At 49.3% G+C, this 12,617-nt stretch overlaps 1 protein-coding gene across 1 annotated transcript in view; it reads left to right on the top strand.

Moving 5' to 3' along the window:
- ADAM9 (ADAM metallopeptidase domain 9) overlaps positions 1 to 12,381 on the top strand; it is a gene marked incomplete at its 5' end in the record, with an annotated part of 18,315 nt that extends 5,934 nt beyond the window's left edge. The window contains 16 exons of the mRNA XM_010136134.1: positions 1 to 56; positions 489 to 560; positions 1,055 to 1,224; positions 2,429 to 2,510; positions 3,254 to 3,387; positions 3,499 to 3,670; positions 3,794 to 3,886; positions 4,125 to 4,320; positions 4,750 to 4,855; positions 5,572 to 5,755; positions 6,406 to 6,486; positions 7,377 to 7,482; positions 10,034 to 10,172; positions 10,640 to 10,742; positions 11,372 to 11,499; positions 12,267 to 12,381. The exon at positions 1 to 56 is cut by the window's left edge and continues 11 nt beyond it. Coding sequence (XP_010134436.1) covers positions 1 to 56; positions 489 to 560; positions 1,055 to 1,224; positions 2,429 to 2,510; positions 3,254 to 3,387; positions 3,499 to 3,670; positions 3,794 to 3,886; positions 4,125 to 4,320; positions 4,750 to 4,855; positions 5,572 to 5,755; positions 6,406 to 6,486; positions 7,377 to 7,482; positions 10,034 to 10,172; positions 10,640 to 10,742; positions 11,372 to 11,499; positions 12,267 to 12,381 — 1,937 coding nt within the window. The remainder of the gene's footprint in view (positions 57 to 488; positions 561 to 1,054; positions 1,225 to 2,428; positions 2,511 to 3,253; positions 3,388 to 3,498; positions 3,671 to 3,793; positions 3,887 to 4,124; positions 4,321 to 4,749; positions 4,856 to 5,571; positions 5,756 to 6,405; positions 6,487 to 7,376; positions 7,483 to 10,033; positions 10,173 to 10,639; positions 10,743 to 11,371; positions 11,500 to 12,266) is intronic.
- Between the last annotated feature and the right edge of the window lie 236 nt (positions 12,382 to 12,617).

The raw sequence follows: 12,617 nt of genomic DNA, 5'->3' as shown, positions 1-12,617 counted from the left end.
CGGTTCTACATCAAACACGATACGTGGAGCTGTTCATAGTTGTCGATAAAGAAAAGGTAGGGGTTGTGTGTGTCCCTTCCCTTCCTCCTTCTGGGAGATGGTTTGAGAAGGCCTCAGGCTTTGTTACTCCCAGATGGATTGTTGAAAGACGCTGTAGCCAAGGTTAAGCAGATATGCTGACCTAAAACTGAATAAACAAGTTCTGTGCAACACTCTTGAGTAGAGTGAGTAAACTGTCAAATGTGGAGACTTTCTATAGCCAGGAATCTAATAACATGAGGAAAACACGTAGCAAACCTTGCTGTTGCTGTTTTCTCTGGGCCGTCGAGTAGTAGCAATGATGCTGCTGCTGTCTTGGTTATCATCTCCTGGACAGGAGATTTGGAGCCAGGCAGAAATGTCTGTCATGTTACTAGTCTTAAAATGTTTCGTTCCTTTCTATAACTCATTGTCTTTTCTCTTCATGACTAAGTTTCTTTGTCTTGCAGTTTGAAGATTTTGGGAAGAGTGAAACAGAAGTAAGAGAACACATGGTGCAGCTGGCAAACATCCTGGACAGCGTAAGTTGAAGCTACACGGAGTCTGAGTGGGAGCGATGGCGTGTGCAGCTCTGCTCACTGTCTGGACTCCCACCCTGGAGTCTGCTCTGTTATCGCTTTGAGAATGAAATAAAGGGTTTTATCAAGCCAGTTGCTGTCTGAGGTAGAACTCAGAGTCGTGTCTGGGCGTTGTGCTGGAGGAGCACCAGAGGAGCAGGGGCTGCCAAGCGATAGCAGAGTTTACTGGCAACGGGCTTTGGTGAATGCGTCGCTATGAAAGCTTTCCCACCTCTGAATTCATCTGCTGTCATCACACTTGAGAAGTAATTTGGAATTTAATTTAGTCTAAATCATAGGGACGGTGCATTCTGCTGATTCAAATTGTGCGCTAACTTTAAAAAAACAACAAACCCAAGCAGGCAAAGCAGATTCTTGCAGTAGGACACGTAACACCGGACTACTTGTTCTTATCTGAAGGTCTTCAGAAAAATTTCCCGGTTTTTTCTTTTTCGCAGATGTACATCATGTTGAACATCCGCATTGTGCTCGTGGGTCTAGAGATTTGGAAGTATGAGAACATCATTAGCACAGACGGAGGTGCTGGTGACGTGCTGGCAAATTTTGTGCAGTGGCGAGAGAAGAATCTTGTTTTGCGCCGGAGACATGACAGTGCCCAGTTTGTTCTGTGAGTTGCAGTCCCCTCCCTTTGCCTCCTAAGGAGCTTTATTCTATTCCTGTCTGCTCAGCTGTGCTCTAGTGTCAGAAGTAGCTGCTGCATTTCAGCAGAGTGCCCAGAGCAACCTGCTGTGGCTTATGTACTTGTGAAAACTTTCCAAGTCAGCTTAAGCATTTTTAAGAAGGTTTCTGTGGTCCTAGAATTTGGCGTCCTCTCTAACAGGTATATTGCTAAATTAACAATTTTTTTCCTGTCCCACGTGCCCTGCAGTGAAGCTTCCATTCAGATAATCCTTTGTCAGGTTGTACACTGGTTAGACTTGTAATCTGGGGCTTTTTCCACTTGAAAATGAGCATAAACCTGGCTCAGAGTGTTGCATTTTAATGGAGCGAAAATAGTTTCTGCAATTGATATCCAGAAGTCAGCTCTGTGGTTTGGGCTCTGGCACGTGACGTTAATCTGTCCGTCCCTAGTGCCGTAAACGAGCCCGGAGCTTTCTGAGCTGTTCCCTGCCCCGCTTCCAGGGCGCGGGTGTGCTTCCCTCTCTGCAGAGAGCGCTGGCCCTAGGCAGCCACTGCCCCAAGCAGAGAGTGGGCAGAGGCAGGAGCACGGGTCACACTGGGCAGCCGCCCAGTCGGCCCTTGTGCAGAGCTGTCCTCCCCTCCCGCAGGAACCGGCAGCCCCTTCCCTCCGAGGCCAAACAGGTGGTGGGGTGCAATGGCTGAAAAAATACTCGTTAAAAATTCTTCTGTAGGAAGAAAAATGTGGCGCATTGTGCTGTTGCTCTTAAGCCTTGAGAATTGTGTAGAAACAAAATAAGGGAGTAATGAAAAGGGACTTGACAAGGAAAGAAATCTGTGGAGTTTGGCGGTAGCAGAATGGCAGCGAACGGCCAGTTAAGACAGCTGATTTTACTGTGGACCACGTAGCCCTTTATGCTTAGAGGGAAGATGAGGGAGAGGCCAACTTTCTCTGCAAACTCTTGTCTTAATTCAAAAGACTAAAAGAGCCACGAACAGACAGATAGAGCTGAGGAGGTATGTTCAAACCCGCAGTCGGTGGCGATGCTCTGGGTAGCGCTGGAAAAGTGGCCTTTCGTGCCCCACTGGCGGAACTGGTGTGCAGTGGCTGTGCGGGTGGGCTGTCCTGCTGGCAGCATCGTCTGTCTGTACAGCAGGGTGATGTCCTTTCCCTTTTCTCTCTGTGGCTGCAGGAAGAAGGCGTTTGGTGGCACAGCTGGGATGGCCTATGTGGGAACAGTCTGCTCCAAGAGCCACGCAGGAGGCATTAACGTGGTGAGATATCTTCAGTGATACTGCGAATGTGATCCAGAGAAGAGGATTGCACTCCCGAAGTCTTCCTGGAAGTGCAGAATCTTTAATGATAAGGCTGAAGTGGCTTAGCGGGGACTTCTCTGTGGTCCCAAACCCTTTCTGGCTCTTCCTGATGCCTGCTTCACATCTTTTCTGAGTGTTCTGCACCCTCTGCTCAGCCTCCCCTCTCCTCAGTTGCAGTGCTCACGAAAAAGGGACAGTATTTCTCCACTGGTGTTTTAAGCACCCCTGCCTTAGAAGTACATGGGTGTTCTCAGGTCTGTCCTCTGGTGTCTGCTTGACCTGCCCAGTGGCAGTCTCCTGGAGCAGTGCCAGCTGCCTGCCCGCTTCATGCGAAATCACAGAGCATTAGTGAACTGAGCTGCTGATCTCGGGTAACTGGCAATCCCAGCAGTCCTCTTCACTGGGACTAGTGACACAGGTACTGGAGCTGGAGCTTAGGAGATTTGGGCTGGTGTGGAGAGCTCTGTTTTCTATGTTAATGTTGCAGCTGCTCTGGGAAGTAGAGGTTGTCAGGTAGTGTAGAAATAGGTTTATCTGGGGGCTCTTTATCAAGCAAGTGACACGCGCTGGGTTTGAAGTGGGTCCGAGAACATGTTAATGCAGAGGCGGAATGACAGAAGTGTCTTTTTGGCACAGAAGTGAACACCGACTTTCTCGATGTAAGCTGTTTGCTAATTTTTGTCTGTTTCGCTCTTGTGCAGTTCGGGAGAATCAGCATTCAGATGTTTGCATCGATCATGGCTCACGAGCTGGGCCATAACCTGGGTATGAACCACGATGACGAACGTGTCTGTCACTGCGGGGCCAGCAGTTGCATTATGAGCTCCGGAGCATCGTAAGTAACGGACCAAAGGGAAAGCGGTTTCTGAGGGCCAGCAGGACCCACCCTGCACTTAGTTTTCACAGGTGGTGTAGTGAAAAGGTGAGCTCATGTTGTCCCTCACAGGGGATCGAGGAACTTCAGCAGTTGCAGTGCAGAGGACTTTGAGAAGCTGACTCTCAACAAAGGCGGGAGCTGCCTGCTCAATGTTCCCAGGCCCGACGAGACCTACAGTGTCCCATACTGTGGGAACAGGCTGGTGGATGCTGGGGAGGAGTGCGACTGTGGTTCCCCAAAGGTTCGTTGGTAGCTGGTGTGTTTTACAAGCGCTGCCAGGTAGCCTCGTGTGCTCCTCGGAGGGGAGGGACTGTGCGTGGCAGGGGGTGCGATTTCTTGATGCTCACAGCATGTCTCCTTTCAGGAATGCGAAAGCGACCCTTGCTGTGAGCCGGGAACTTGCAGACTCCGGTCCGGAGCTGAATGTGCTTACGGCGACTGCTGTAAGAACTGCCGGGTGAGAGACCCAGGGGCGGTGTTTGGAAGCGTTTGGAAGTGTTTGCAAGTGTTCTGCAGGGGCTGGGAGAAGAGAGCGCTGGCCTAGCTGGTGCATCTTGAGGGGGAATCATCATGCGTGTGCACAGCATCCACCGAGGGCTGCAATAAATGCCTGGTTTTCGGGGCATATTCTGTTCATCTCTGTGGTGAGGTTTCTAGCTGCTGATGCAGTTTCCTTTTTTCCCGTCTCTCTCAAGCTCCTTCCTGGAGGAACCGAGTGTCGGGCGAGTAACAATGAGTGTGACCTCCCCGAGTACTGCAATGGCACGTCCCAGTTCTGCCAGCCAGACTTCACCGTTCAGAACGGTCACCCGTGCCACAACGAGGAAGCCTACTGTTACAATGGCGTGTGCCAGTACTACGACGCGCAGTGCCAGGATATCTTTGGCTCAAGTAAGGATGAGCATGGTGGTGCGGTTTGTGTAGGAGACATAGCTAAGGGAATACACTAAGTTAATTTAAAATATATTTTCTTGTTCTCCTGTAACAAAGAGCAAATGGATTTTAGTGCTGTGCTGGTGACTCAAGTAGGCATTTTCTTGGAGTGATCATCCCTGTGACAGTGGTTGTGGGGCAATAAAGATGAAATATCAGATGGTTTAACTGACTCAAAATTAAGTGACTTTTTCTCTTTTTTTGCTTGGAACCTGGCAGTGCTGACACTTTCACTGTTGTTTTGATGGAGTTCTTAAGCTCTCTGTGCTGCATGGAAAGTGCAAGGTGTAGCAGGATGATTGCTCTGGGTGAAGGAGACGTGATGACATGAGATGTTTCTGTCCCTGTTTAACTCATTTCCTCTGGGGGTTGGGTTGTTGTTTGCAGAAGCCAAAGCAGCCCCCAACATTTGTTTTGCTGAAGTGAATTCCAAGGGTGACAGATTTGGCAACTGCGGTTTCCACGGCCATGACTACAAGAAATGTTCCAGCTGGTGAGTTGAGCCCAGCGCATCACAAAGCTCTTAAACACACCATTGAGGATCTGTGTTTGGGTGCTGCAGCAGTGGTTTGGGGTGTTTTAGCCCTGGGGAGAGACACGTTATCCCCTATCCTACCTTTGGGAGGTGTATGCACCGGTCTGAGACCACGGTGAGGTTACTCAGAAAAGATGTATTTTATCCCAATTTCTGAAGCTGTTGTCAGCACGTGAAGCCCTCACTCTCAGGCAGTTGTAAGTTTTTTCGACTTTTGTTTCAGATTGTCTGGCTTCAACTCTTACATGTGATAGTTGAAATGAGTTTGAGGGTTCAGGCAATTCCTTCATAGCTGGGTTTGAGGCTTTCGGGATCATGCCGTTGTTTCCCGTGCGTGTGGTGTTCCATGGCCACGGGAGATCTGTGCGTCCACATCTCCCATCAGGAATGGTTCTTGTCCTGAGAGGTACACACCCAGAAAAACAAGTAGCAAATGCTCATGTTTTATTTCATGGAAAGATCCCAACAGCTTGCGGAAAGAAGGGGTGAATCCATTCTCCTGCAGCTCTGAAGTGAGGCCCAGCTCAGTTTTGTTTGGCGAGTAACCACAATTTTGTTTTCAAGCAGTGTCTTGTAGTAGAAAACATATCGTATCCAATGCTGATAGATTTTTTTTTTTTTTCCCTCAGAATAAATTCAAGTGTCACTACAGTATTCATCTGTTGATGTTGTAGGAATGCCATGTGTGGGAAGCTGCAGTGTGAAAATGTGAGAACTATGCCTGTTTTTGGAATTAAGCCTGCAATTATCCAAACTCCCATCAGAGGCACCACGTGCTGGGGTGTAGATTTCCAGTTAGGCTCTGACGTCCCAGACCCAGGAATGGTGAATGAAGGCACCAAATGTGATACTGGAAAGGTAATTAACAATTAAAGAGTGATTTCTTAAAGTAATAATTGGGGATCTTCATGCCAATAAAATTTTCAGCTGTGTCGTGCCATGAATATTTATGGCCATTAATGTTTTTGATGCCTGTGGTTAATGCAAAGCTGAGAGAGTGGGCTGGTTTCCCACACTGCCTAGTGCATGTGCATTGAAAGTGTGATGAGCCTTTCACTTACAGATGAAGAGAAAGAAATGAGGTTTGTGAGAGCCAGAGTCTTTGCTCTCTCAACGAGCAGCAAGAGCTGGGCAAGCACAAATCCCTTTAAGACAACTTTCAGTTAAAACCCAACTGACCGGAAAAGCCTCGAGCTCAGCCCCAGCAGAGGAATGTGCATTCACGAGCCCTGGCTGTGCACAGTGCAGCTGCCGTTCCTGTACACCCGGGCTGCAGACAAAAGACCCCCAGTGACAGTTCAGACCCCAGACTGAGAAGCTCTTTGTAGGACGGGGGTTCTGCAGAGCTGGAGTTTCTTGCAGAGTTTGCGACTCACTCTGGGGTCAGTGGGCACAGAGTGGCCACGGAGCTGAGCGCTGTGGAGCGGCAGTCGGGTGCGGGAAGGGAAGGAAGGCCAGGTCGGAGAGATGCCATCTTGCTCCATTGGTGTGTGTCTCCTCACCCCCAGATCTGCAGGCATTTCCAGTGTGTGAGTGCCTCGGTGCTGAACTACGACTGTGACGTGGAGAAGCAGTGCCACGGGCACGGGGTGAGTACCACCGGAGCCACTGTGCCCGCCGAGAGCCCCCGCCATCAGCCCGGAGTCTGTGAGGTTCAGGGTGACGGGGGGTGTTGCCACCTGAGCTCCTCTGCCCCTCTCCTACGGGAACAGGAGAGCTCTAGAGCCAATGACCATGCAAACAGATAAACAGACTTTATCAAGAGTCGCAGGTTGGGCCGGGTACGCTGTGATCAGCAGGGTCTGTGCACTGGGCTGTCCTGCACCCAGGAAGTTTAGAGCTGAACTCATGTGGGGTAAAGTTATCATGATGCTAGATGCAGTGATTTAAAAAATTCTGTGGGTTCTTGACGGTGGATTTTGGGATAAAAAGCTGCTTTTTGATACTGTTAATGAGAAAAGTGCATTTAACAGTCAGCAAAAGTTGGACCAAAGTTACGTAAGTTGAACAATAAGTTTAAAATGGTGGATAGTAACATAATATTTTTGTTTGTTTAACTGTAAAACTCTTTATAAAACATCTCTGGGCAAGAGAACCTATAACAGTGTCAAAAAAATATTTGATGACAGCTCTTGAGATGATATTTTTTTGCCAGACAAGAATTCCCAACTCCAGTATTACTAACGTAATTGGAAACTCTGCATCTCACAAAAAACCCCCAAAAGCCATGCTGTTCAAACAGGGGGATAGTGCATTTTTGGAAGCTCATCCTGAGCGATGCGGTGCTTGCTCAGGCATCTTGAGCCCCCTGGCCAAGGATATTTGGAATTGACGTTGGAGTTATCAGTTAAAGTTCTCCAGGCTGAGTGATGCCGAAGGGATGGAGCAGTCAGTCATGGCTCCTGCATGTGCTTTTAGGTACACGGCAGCTGAAGTTACTGAACAGCCCGTCCTGTGACGGTTGTGTCTTCCCGTACAGGTGTGCAACAACAACAGGAACTGTCACTGCGAAGCAGGCTGGGCCCCTCCGTACTGCGATACGAAAGGCTACGGAGGGAGCGTAGACAGCGGACCTCCTTACAACGGTGAGTAGTTGGGGCTGGCCCGGGGGGTGCTGGGTGCTCTGAGGCAGCTGACTCTGGGTGGCTGAAGCACTGGGGGTTGGCTCTTCAGCCGGTTTCCTTTACAAACTGTTCTAGTTAAGGTTTGGGGTTCAAGGTGCTGCACGTCTCTCTCTTGGGCTGCTGGGGATCCATAAGCAACGGGGCTGGTTTAGGCATCTTCAGGCGATTTCTGCCACCTTGGACCAAGATCCTCTTGGATGTCTCTGTACCCAAGCTGGGAGCTGAAGCCCCGTCCATTCTTAGATCTGAACTGAGATGGGAAAGTAGAAAATATCCACAGGTTTTGAATATTAGTTAGCTTCGCTATGACTTAAATTGCTTTTGCCTTTTGCTGTGGCTTAAATTGCTCTTCTAGGAGGTCGCTGCTTCAACACAGCACCATCATCTGCTGCATTTAAGCTGCATACGTACCGTACCTGCAGGACATGCTGCAACAACCACAGAAGCTCTAGAATGTGTGTTTCAGGTGCATCAGAGAACTAATCTTTCCTCTCTTGTCAGTTCAATGTTGTTTCTGACCTGCACTTGAGATGGGGAAGTAGAAAATATCTTCTGAAATTTAGGACAGGTTTTGAATATTAGTTAGCTTGGCCTTTCACTATGACTTAAACTGCTTTTGCCTTTCGCTGTGGCTTAAATTGCTCTGGCTTTTGTTAATTGCTTAAACTGCCTTGTCCTTGGGTATTGCTTAAAACCCTGCATAATCAGGAGAAGCAAAGTGTAATGTCCCGCCCTTGGAGAAGCTCACGTAGCTCCCTTTATCACTTGACGGATGCAAGGCTTAAGCAGGGGTCTTATCACTTGATGCTTCATTGTTTGGGACAAGATAAGGAGAAGGGAGAATTGCCTCTGCGCAACAGGCGGTGACTACGAGGGAAGGTGTTGCACAACTTGCCCTGAGTAGTGGACACAAGAGAGATAACAACCACCAAAGACCACCCCCCTCCTCCCCCTCGAAGGCTAAGACTGTGTCTGTGCAAGGGGAGGAGATCTAATTTACATCAAGTGCAGGACAACTTGATAAATATGTATTATGTGGTTGAGCAATCCTTTGAATATGTACGTTCTACTGCTTTAAAAGAGAAGCCAAAACTGCAGCTTGGTGTGCAGGCATCTTTAGGGTACCTGACCCTCGCTGCACCCAACTCTGCAGAGCTGAAAATAAACATACCTGCTTCACAATCAATTTTGATTGCGGAGTTATTCCACGCATCAGAACGAACCGTGAGATTTGGCTGAGGGTGTTGGTTCAAATCCATGGATGTGACTCTGCCCCTCTCTAAGGAGGTGGCAGAGATGAGTAGCTGCCCTGCCCTGGTACCTGCAGGTGGCTGCGTGTGCACCCGCAGTGCAGGACTAACTCCTGGCCAAGGTGGGCCAGGGCAGCCCTTGTCGACAGGTCACGATGTTATTGATGTTTGTTACCTGAATGCAGACAGGGTGCTTTGTTTGGTAGCGAATACAAATGCCCCAAACACCTCACAGGATAGAGGAGAGGTATGTGGTAAAGAACAGGGAGTGCAGGGCTTTGACACTGTGTCGTTTGCAGACTTTGTTTCACCTTTTTTTTTTCTTTTTTTTGTGAAGGGAAAAGATGGGTTGGGGAGGGAATTTTGTGGTGTGTTTTCATGCAGTTTTCCCCCCAGGAAAGGTGCAGGGTCGGTGTTTGACATGGGAGGATGATTTATCGATGTACTTGGAGGATACCTGCATCTGTGTTTGACTGGGATGAGGGGGGATGTCTGGGGCAGGGGAGCACAATTCCTGCACGTGCGAAAGCAACCAAAAGAGTCTGTGGGGTTAGTGTTGTGACTGACAGTCTGAGGATGAAACGAGAAGCCAAACCCAGGCTCTGCGTTGGAGAAGGTTTATGTGAAGACAGGATTGAGGCAGTCGCTTCTGTGAGCTGCAAGATCTATCTTGAAGGCTATTTTTTCATGAGGTGGCGTGGGTTTGGAGGAAGCCAGACACCACGTAGATATAGACTGGAGAATCATGTTGGAGCACGGACAGATGCCTCAAATCATCAGCCAGAAAAGGGAAAGGCTTTTGTGTACAGTCTGCAGTGGAGAAATTCACTGCATATAAAAATGGGGAGATTAAGAACCCGAGTTCTTTGCCTACAGCAAACAACAGCAGGAGAAGGTGATGATTTAGGATCAGACCAAGGGGCAGCAGTTCTGTTTTCCTCTCTTTCAGCTGAGCTCGTAAGATCTTCACAGGAATGTGGGGGAAGAAAAATTGGGTATTGATCCAGTAATTCAATGTGCTGTTATAGCCCAGGGTATCATGGCACGTACAGTTCTGTTGTGTCTCAGCAGACAATCCTTGTGAAAAGATCATCAGGAAGTCGTATATTTGGGCATACATCTTGCAGTCGTACTAGATTCCTTAGCTTTTTCTTCTATGAAAAATGGAAAATAGTTGTGGAACCAATCCTACAGATATTCACTGCTACAGTGAGTGAAGTAACACCATGTAATCCTCTTCTCCGTCGCTTTGTCCCCACCAGACAAAGACACCTCGCTGAGAGATGGGCTGCTGGTGTTTTTTTTCCTGGTCCTCCCACTCCTGGTCGCTGCTGCTCTGGCATTTGCAAAAAGAGACCGGCTGAAGCGAGGCTGTCGAAGATTAATGTCACGCTGCCATTCGTAAGTACAGTCTCCTTCGTACCTTCCCCTCTGCCCTTTTGAATTTGGCTGCAGATGTTTGTTTGTCTGAGCCAGTGCCCAGGCACGGAGGACGTTCCTGTCCCAAGATGTCAGGCAAAGGCCCCACATGTAGCTTGCCCTGGGCAATGACAGAAAGGGTAAACTCACCTTCGGCTGAGGGAGCAGAGAACTTCCTTTTTACCGTTACATTTATTGTCGTGCGTTGGTGATGGGTTTTGTATTTTTGGGTCCCGTCTTTGGTACGAAGAGGCAAAGTGAAGCTGCACAGTCCGAACCAGCAGGAGGGTGGCGCTGTCTATTAGCGGTGTGGCCAGTGCCGCCTACCCAACGCTGGGTATGTGCTAAGGTGGCACAAATCCTTCTGGTGGGTTCAAGGAGCTTGGGGTCACAGCACCGTCCCTCTGTCGAGGACATCTCTTCACGTGGCCGTATCCATGGGATTTCAGGTCACTCCAGTCGCCACCTCCTAGGACCGAAACCGAACCAACAGGCTACCAGCCCAGAGGCTTTTCCCATGGCCTGCCTTACGCTCCAAGAGGTGCTCCCATGGTAGGAACCATCCACTTTTCATTACCTTATTCACCGTTACTCTAAAGTAACGAATAAAGGTAGCTTATGTAAATTTTGCCCTAATAAAACCATCAACTTTTTTTTTATTTCAATTTATTTTTATTTTGAATTGTTACTTTATTTTTTCATTTCTGCAATTTGGGTTTTCTCTTTGCTAAGAGGCAAAGAGAAGGATTATATCCTAAGAGGGGGTGGGGAGTGTACAGAACGCCTCAGTTTCCTCTATTCGATCTTTTTGTGGCTTGGCAAGCAGTTCACCTGCTTGCTGCCCCTTTTCCCTTACCCTGTCCCCCTCTGAGGAGGGGGGTGGTCCTTGTTAGCTCCCTGGCCCAGCTCCTCTTCAGGCCAGCTGTCTCGGGACGCTCTAACTGGCCAGAGTGCCCTTGTGGAACAAACCAAACGCTGTTGTCATCAGCCTTTCTGTTGTGTCCCATACACGATGCTTTTCAGACTGCTGTTGCTTTTCTACTGAGTTTCTCAGATGGAAAGAGCAACGCTGACACTTCCAGGTGTGTTAGCAAGTGGTCTCAGACGTCACCGACTGAGGAAGCAATTATTTTAATTCCCTATGTGCAAATCTCTGAACATCCTCGTTGTTTCCTTCATAGAATATGGAGCCAAATACCTTTCCTGCTCCATCTTACCCAGTTAACCAGCATCCCCAGCAGGCTTTCCCCCAGCCTTACTACCGGTCTCCGCCGTACCAGGCGCCACAGCCGCAGAAGCTGCCGTCAAGGTGGGTTGAGTTATTCCTCACAGCGATCGGCAGTTGCGCTGATGTATGAGTGTGGTCGTTGCCCTCGTCTCTGTGAGCATTCGGGTATTTCATCACGCGTTACATGCGAGCGGGACCGACCTTGTCTTGAAAGACGTTTCTCCTCGTTCCCCGCTGCGGGGCTGAAGTGCCGTTCCCCAGAGCATTCGATTTACACGCTGTCACAGCCACGTTCTGATTAACAGGTTTCGGAGTGCTGCTGAGGGGCCAGATTAGCCCCATGCACAGGGAGATGAAATGCCTCTCAAAACATGCAGTTTAAAAAGAAATTACTCCAACATCTGTCATTTCGCTGATGGGTGAATGTTCTTGCCAAGCACAGGATCATTTCTCAGTAACTTTAAACGGAAAGTTTTCCTTTATTTCTCATTTGAGTGTTTGATTGCGTCTCGAAGGTGCAATGCCTGTGCCATAAAACACAGCGAGTGCGGGGGGAGGAGGGGAGCACTTCAGAACAGCTCCTGTGGTGGGAAACTGGGGGGGGTCTCTAAACTATTTTGGGGGAAAATGTGTAACAAACGGGGTTCCCTGAGGATTTCAGGCAGTGGGAAGCAGAGTCTGACCATGGTGTATTAGAAATGAGTCTGCAGCTGATGTAGCAGCCGAGGTTGTGAGAAGCAGCATCACTGGCCGGGGCGGGGGAGTCGTGGCCGCGGGACCAGTGCTGGGTGAGAGGGAGAGGGACACGCAGTCACCTGGCTGACAGTGGCTTCTCTGTCCCCTTGTAGGCCACCGCCTCCGCCGCAGAAATGTGCACCTCAGGGACCTCCTCCACAACAGCAAAAATGTTTACCTCAGGGACAGTATTTCCCCTCTCGACCGGCACCTTTGCCTCCCAAATAGCTTCTGGCTTCTTTGGGGCCTTCACGTGAGCTGACCTGTTCACCGCGACGGAGCTGAACCTGCAGTGACCCTCCTGGTGTGGGGCGGCCCAGGGCGGTCCCGGGAGCCTCCTCCTGCAGCCTGGGCTGAGGCGAGGGAGAGATTGGCATGAGGAATGGACAACTGTGAACTAAATACCTCTACCAAAGCTACAGGAACCGCAACCATCCAGCCTGCTCCGAGATCCGCCCGTATCG

Source organism: Buceros rhinoceros, unplaced genomic scaffold (genome assembly GCF_000710305.1).
Source record: "Buceros rhinoceros silvestris isolate BGI_N320 unplaced genomic scaffold, ASM71030v1 scaffold8010, whole genome shotgun sequence".
Classification (NCBI taxonomy): domain Eukaryota; kingdom Metazoa; phylum Chordata; class Aves; order Bucerotiformes; family Bucerotidae; genus Buceros; species Buceros rhinoceros.
This window is presented reverse-complemented; position numbering and strand designations above follow the sequence as displayed.